Below are 7553 nucleotides of genomic sequence, written 5' to 3' on the forward strand. Positions count from 1 at the left end.
TGGGAGAATCACGATATGCATGAGAACCTTGCAATTAGAAGCCCAAGTTCTGGTAGGAAGAAGTGCGTTTTCCATCCCCAGGCCTCATCTTTTTTTTTTTTTAAGTTTTTGGGTGGCATGCAGGCTCTTACTTCCCCGACGAGGGATCAAATCCGTGCCCCCTGCAGTGGAAGCACAGAGTCTTAACCACTGGACCGCCAGGGAAGTCCCAGGCCTCACCTTATTGTAGCCAAGAGAGTTCCCCCCAGGGTCTCATCAGGTGCCATTGTGTCCCTGAGCTCTAAATCTCCTGGTGACAAGAGATGCTAGGAGTCTGAACCACTTTGCCCAGCAATTCTCATTAGTGATGCCTTCCCGCAAGGAGAACAGGTTGTAGGGTGTGTGATGTCTTCCATTCTCTTGTAGGCAGCCAAGCGGCCTCCAGGGCGGGAGAGAATAAAGACATCTTCAGCTGCCTGGTCTCTGGCTGCCAGACCGAGCTGCCCTCCTGCGACACCATCCCTGAGAAGCAGAGCCTGGTGCTGGTGTGTGGCCAGGTGCTGCCCCCACTTCTCCAGGCCAAGTTCCCGTCCCCGCTGCAGGAGGAGATAGACGCCGAGCTCGCTCGCTGTGGGGAGGGAACCCGGCCAGACCCCGAGGTCCTCCAAGCCGCCAGCCGGCTGAAGGACATCTTGAGGCCCCTGAGAACCTGTGACCCCAGATTTGCCTACCGCTACCCAGACTGCAAGTATAATGATAAGTTCTGAGGGGCTGGAGCCTTGCTGGCCTCCGGGGACCACTTCCTTGGAACTTCCGCTGCCCGCTCGCTTGCTGCACGGTTGAAAGAAGCTGCTCCCTTTTAGACACTGGGAGAAAGGTACCTTTGTTTCCCAGGGAGAAAGGAACATGCCAAACATCAGAGGGCAGTCCTGCCATCGGGTGGCATGATTACCCCCACTGGCTGGGTCACCGTGGAAGAGCCCAAGGGTGGGCATCGGAAGAACCAGGTGTGGATGCTCACTCGGCCTCTTTGAGCCTCATTTTTCTCTCTTCTCCACCAGACTCTTGAGTTAGTGCAAAAACACAGAGATATGAAGGGCCAGGGACACGTGCTCCCTCCCCCCAGCCCAGGTGGTTACAAAGAATGTTCCAGAAGCATGCACGGCCAGGGCAAATGTGACAGAGCCGTGGAGGTCAAAAGGCTGGCACGGAGGGAAGACTGTACCCCTGCCCTAGCCCTCCTGCTACGCTCCCCGCGCTGCCACAGGGTGAGGAGACTGCAGGACAAGGGGACACGTGGACGGAAGGCCCTTCTGTCCCAGAAGTGTCCAGAGAGGCACTTCATGGTGTGGGAAGGAGCCAGGGGTAAGAAGAGAAGAGGGCTGGGCTGGGGGCCAATGTGTTTGTCCAGGTCCTCTGAGAACCAGGTGTCAAGACAGGATTAAATGGGCAAGGATTGTATCAACATTAAGGAAGATGCCTGGCGGGGGGGAGGAAAGGAGGAGGGAGCCGGAGAAGGCTGGGAGAGCCATCAGGCCAGGCTGTAAGGTTGACCCCTCCCTCCCCCAAGCAAGGGCAAGAAGGTCAGGTTGGGGCATCCCAGACTGCCATCTGCACAACCGAAAGAAGCTTCAGCGAGACCGTCAGGGTGTCCTCGAGGCAAAGCCAGCCATTAGAGGAGCTTCGCAAGAATGGAGAGCCCTTATATTCCTGTGGCAGGGAACAGCCCGTGGGAAGCGTGGCCTCAGCCCAACCGCAAAGATGGATTTCAAAGCACAGCGCAGGGCGCTCAGCCAGTTCTGCTCCCTGGAGCAGAAGGTCTGTGAGTTCGAAGATTCTCATTGTAGCCACAGCCGGGAACCAGGGCCAGCTCTCTCCACACCGTGGCCTCCAGGGCAGGACTCTTAAGTAGTCTGAGAATTTTCATTCAAACTTGGCCTTACAGGTCATTCTAAAAATAGTTTTTCAAGGTCAGCCAACAGAATATATTTTATTCAGCAGTTTGCTTTATGTCTTTAAAATGTTTAGCCACGTGGTATGTGGGTCTCCGTGCATACTCCTGCCCGGGCCCCTCAAACATTAGTGGGGCTTCCTTGGACCTTTGCCCAGCCTCCCTGCCAGCCCTCCACCCCCCAGGCACCTCTCAGTCGGCTTCCTCTTTTCTACCTCTGAATCACCACCTTTAAGGTCAGAGTGCCTGGCTTAATAGGCTTCACGCTGCAGACGGGGAAACTGAGGCCCAGGGAGGAAGAGTGACTTGCTGGGATAGTTCCAGAACTCCTGCTACCCGTCCAGGCTCCTCTTGCCTTCCCCTTCAGCCTCTGTCCTGCCCAATTTTGGTCCCTCCACTCACATTTAAAGAGTAGCCAAGGAAAGTCCTGTTCGGTGGTACACTGCGGTGCGGTTGGGAGTTCCCTTTTGACTGCTCCGGGCACTACCTCTGGGGCAACTGTAACAGTGAGGGTGCCAGGCCAAGCTTCTGGGAGGGCAGGCTTGGGCTGCCTGAGAGTCTTTGAGACAGTTGCTTCCTGGCTTGGTCTGGAGAGCGAGGATTGACCACCCTTCCCAACACCTTGCTTTTTGAGCCCAGTGAAATTGATCTTAGACTTCTGGCCTTCCGAACTCGGAGAGGACAAATTTCTATCGTTTTAAGCCCTCACTGTGGAGTCATTTGTTATAGCAGCCACAGGAAACAAACACATACCCCGAACTCTTAGTGTCTGCTTCCAGAGAACCCAACTTGCAATGCTCCCCAGCTCCGGTCTATTGTGATGGATTCAAAAGCCAGACCCACCAGGAAGGAGTGTGTTATGCGTCCAAAACCAGGGCTGGGGCTTGGACGGTTCCGTTCCTCCACTGACTAAGTCCTGGGCATCATTGAAGACCCTGAGTCCTACCTTGACCCAAAGCTTTTCCTGACAGCCCAGCTCCCAGCAAGCCTTTTCTGAATCCTACCTCTGTACCCCTGAACCCCAGGCCCGCACCCATTTGAGGCTAACCTCAAGGGTATTCCAGAGAGATCTGTGCTCCGCCTTCCCATCCAGCTGGGAGCTCCCTGAAGATGCTAGTGGCACAGAGCTCTTTGTATTCCCCGTAGCAACCAGCACAGGGCTAGGCACAGAGCACGTGCTCAGAAAATATTCTTGCTGAGAATAATGACTGTGTTCTTCAATCCTTTTTCTTTTGTGCTCTTCATACACCATGTGCTCTAGACTGATTTATTGTGTCCCCCGCAAAAATTCATAGGCTGAGATCCTAACCCCCAATGTGATGGTATTTGGAGGTCATGGGGGTGGAGCCCTCATGAATGCCCTCATAAAAGAGACCCCAGACAGCTCCCTCACTCCTTCCGCCATGTGAGGACACAGCAAGAAGGTCCTGGCTATGAACCAAGAAGCTTGCTCTCTCCAGACACTGAGTCTGCCAGCCCCATGATTTTGGACTTCCTGACCACCGGAACTGTGAGAAATAATTGCTGCTTATAAGCCACCCAGTCTGTGGTATTGTTACAGCAGCCCAAACGGACAAAGACACCATGTTGAACATATACAAGCCGCAGCCACATCCTCGAGAACAGCTCTTTCCCCTCAACAGCCAGGAGACAAGTGAGTCAACCCTCAAGAGACCTAGCCATCGTACTATGTTCTCATCCCCCTGGAATCTGACTGGAGGCATTATTTTTTCTGCGTTTCGCCAGCCACTGTCTTTCTGCCTGCAGGACCGGCTGCATAATTTGTGGGACCCCCTGCAAAATGAAAACGTGGGGCCTCCTGTCACTGAGAATTGCAAGATGGGGCCAGCAGAGTGTTAACCTAAGTGCAGGCCCCGTACGGCTGTACGTTGATGCCCACGAAGCCAGCCCTGGGTGCCTGCGAATACTAATTAACCTCTGTGTAGAGGGTTCTTGGGGTTTACTGGGGTCTCACTTGATCTCCACAACCAAGGGGAGTAGCTGTGGAGCCAGAGGTGATATAAAATATTTAATAACCATCATGGCAAAGGAACTGACATAGGAGAACAGACTCCATTGGCTTCAGCTATCAGCTCAGCGTCCCCACAGCCCTGCGGGCAAGTCCTACTTTTCAAACAAGGAAACTGATTCAAGCGATTTGCTCAAAGTGACAATTTTTAGGTCTCCTGCTTTCCTAGTCCTCCCCTGTAGCATCTAACTTCTGCCTATAAGTGATTGCATGAGCCTGAATGTTTCCTCTAGAGCTAAAATAAATACTTTGTTGGATTTGTATTCATTTTGAAAAGGTCTAGAGCCCTGGAATTAGACAGACCTGGCTTCAAATCATGACTCTGCTGGTTACTGTGTAACCTTGGGCAAGCTGCTTAACCTCTCTGAGTCTCTCTTTCCTCACTCATAAAAAGATGAGAAAAAGATTAACCCTTGCAGGGTTATTATCCTATTTAAATAATACACTGTTTCTCAAGAGCCTGGCACATACGGGCGTTCTATATTTAATGGTAAATGTAGGGCAAGAGCAGAGGGCTTCCTGGCAGAAAGGGCTCCTCACACAGCCAAGGTGAGTGCTGCAGCCTCTCTGGAGGGACGCTGATCTCTGTCCCAAAGCTCTGCTCCAGACCAAAGGAACCACCAGGCTGCCGCAGGCTGCCGGACAGTCTGACTGGGGCCATTTTTCTTCCCTCCCGCTCTCCAGACTCTGGGATGATCATGAATGGCAGCCGGGCAGCCACTACACTCGCCTCCACAGCCTAGGTCTCCACCAGGCTCAGGAGGGAATCCTCCTTGAGCAGGTAACGTTGGGATCCTTGGGAAGTCCACCCGCGCTTAGTATCCGAGAGGTTCAAGTATCCCTCTTGGCCCATTGAAAGCTCACAGCTCACTGCCTGTGTGTGGTGATGTGGCTTTCCTGCCCACTTCAGGCCTGTTGCTCACATATATTGACACAGCTGAGCTCACGTGCACACAAGTATAGTCAGATCGGTCTGCAGCTCTTCACGTCATTTTTAAAAAATGGTTGCATCTGCGGACTGTGCGGGATGGTCAACACCCAGGCTGAGGGCCCTGATTTGCAGATGTAATGACCCTCTAAGAAGGCAACTTAGAGGAATAGGCCAGCAAAGGGGAGCTGAGCAACCAGTGACCCGCCCATTGGAGCTCTTTGTAGAAGCAGACAAGGAGAGAGAGCACCCCCAGCCCACTAGGGTGAGCAGGGCATCGTTTCAGGTCTGAGCTGCCTGTGGCAGCGCAGAGGGATCAGCGGCTCTGGAAGCAGACTCGTCTGCTTTCAGATCTTGTACCAGCCTCTCTCACCAAAATTAGTACATCAAAGTTATTGATTGCAGCGTTGTTTGTCATTGCAAATACAGAAAACAACTTCAGTGCCCATACATGGGAGAGTGGTTGAATATACTGCAGTACATCCACACAAAGGAGTGCTATGCAATTCTACAAATGAATAGGGAAGGTCTCTAGGAACTGACATGGGATGATTTGCAAGATATAGTATGACGTGAGGGAAAAAAAAGCTCACAAGGGTATTTATAGGATGCTACCTTTCATGTAAGAAAGAAGAAGATATAAGAGAACACTTATGTATCCGTTCACCTGTGATGCAAAAAAAGATATACACACATACACACATATGTATGTGTGTGTGTATATGCATGTGTGGGTGTATAGATACATAGATCTAAAGAATAAACCAGGGGGCTTCCCTGGTGGCGCAGTGGTTGAGAGTCCGCCTGCCGATGCAGGGGACGCGGGTTCGTGCCCCGGTCCGGGAAGATCCCACATGCCGCGGAGCGGTTGGGCCCGTGAGCCATGGCCACTGAGCCTGCGCGTCTGGAGCCTGTGCTCCACAACGGGAGAGGCCACAACAGTGAGAGGCCCGCGTACCACAAAAAAAAAATTTAAAAATAAATAAAGAATAAACCAGAAGCTAATGAGATTGGTTCCCTACAGGGGGTGGGTGTCAATGCAGTGGAAAGAAGAGAGGAATGGGAGTGGGGCAGCAGGGATGAGGGGGGAGTGAAACTTTTCTGAGCATGCCTTTTTGTATAACTCTGACTCTTAGAACCATGGGAATACCTCACACAACCCACAAATAAATAGTTAAGATCAACCAGGAGGTGGGTTGAACTAAAATGAAATACAAAGAATAACAGATGGACCCAACTGTATTACAAATGAATAAAATAACTACACAGAGGAACTAACTTAAGTAACTTGGAAACTAAGCCTTTTGACTACATAGTATAAGACGAAAAACATCAAGAAGTGTACACACACTTTAAAACGGTTAATTTTATGGTATGTGAATTTTACCTCAATTTAAAAAGAGAGAGGAAAGAAAGAACCATCCACAAAATCTGTGCTCTAGTCAGTAAATATTTTTCTCATGAAGATCTGGATTAGCAATTCCGAAACTAAGTTTTGAGCAAGTAGGTAAATATGTTGTGGATGGTGAGAGACGGGCTTCTCATGGCTCGAGAAAGGAGTTACAAGTCAAGAAAGAGGGAATTTTGTGTTCCTTCCAATTTTGAAGTCTGATGTTAGACTGGAACTGGAGGTATCACTATGAACTCAGGCTTTCTTTTTTTTAAAAATTTTTATTAGAGTATAGCTGCTTTACAACACTGTGTTAGTTTCTACTGTACAGCAAACTGATTCAGCTATACACATACAGATATCCCCTCCCTTTTGGACTTCCCTCCCATTTAAGTTATCACAGGGCACTAGGTGAGTTCCCTGTGCTATACAGCATGTTCCGCTCAGTTGTCTATTTTATACATGGTACCAATAGTGTATATGTTTCAATCCCAGTCTCCCAATTCCTCCCACCCCACCCCTTTCCCCCTTGGTATCCATACATTTGTTCTCTACGTCTGTGTCTCTATTTCTGCTTTGCAACTAAGATCATCTATACCATTTTTCTAGATTCCACATATATGCGTTATTATACGATATTTGCTTTTCTCTTTCTGACTTACTTCACTCTGTATGACACTCTCTAAGGATTTCTCATATGTATGCACAATGCCCAAATAGCAGTCAGTGCTCACAAACGGTCCTCAATGGCAGACAGACATCAGAACCAATTGGCAAAATGCCCAAATAGCACTTCGTGCTCAAAAGAGGAGTTTGTCCGGGTGCACACTGGTGGACTTGGTCAGTCTTGGAGCTCATCAACTCATCCAGATGTATGTTTCCATCCCACCGCTCACATCACTAAGATGTGAGTGTACAGAAATATATTTCTTAGCTCTGTCTCTGAGAGGGTCTATAAGCAGTGACACCCCAGTACCTAGTGCCTGGGTCTTGGTTTCTTCAGTAAAAGAAACCAGAGCTCTTTGGAGAAATGGCTGATTCCAAGACTAGACAGGGAAAGTATAAGATGAGCCTGGAATACTCTTGTGTTGCCAGAAAGGAAGGGGCTCCCAGGAGGCAAATTTGGGACAATTTGTATATCAGATAAATAATGGTAGTAATAACACATAGAATAAAATCAATTCTTATGAGACCATACTGATATAAATAAATAAACAGATAAGTAAAGAAATGGAGGAGGCAAGAGCTCTTCCTTATGGTAGAATTCTAATTAGTA

At 49.6% G+C, this 7553-nt stretch overlaps 1 protein-coding gene across 2 annotated transcripts in view; it reads left to right on the forward strand.

Moving 5' to 3' along the window:
• Positions 1-4222, forward strand: part of DIPK2B (divergent protein kinase domain 2B) — a 50631-nt gene extending 46409 nt beyond the window's left edge. For both annotated transcript variants that reach the window (XM_060136947.1, XM_060136948.1), the window contains one exon: positions 406-4222. In XM_060136947.1, the coding sequence (XP_059992930.1) occupies positions 406-746 (341 nt within the window). In that variant the 3' untranslated portion in view covers positions 747-4222. The remainder of the gene's footprint in view (positions 1-405) is intronic.
• The last annotated feature ends 3331 nt before the right edge of the window (positions 4223-7553 follow it).

Source organism: Lagenorhynchus albirostris, chromosome X, assembly GCF_949774975.1.
Source record: "Lagenorhynchus albirostris chromosome X, mLagAlb1.1, whole genome shotgun sequence".
Lineage (NCBI taxonomy): Eukaryota > Metazoa > Chordata > Mammalia > Artiodactyla > Delphinidae > Lagenorhynchus > Lagenorhynchus albirostris.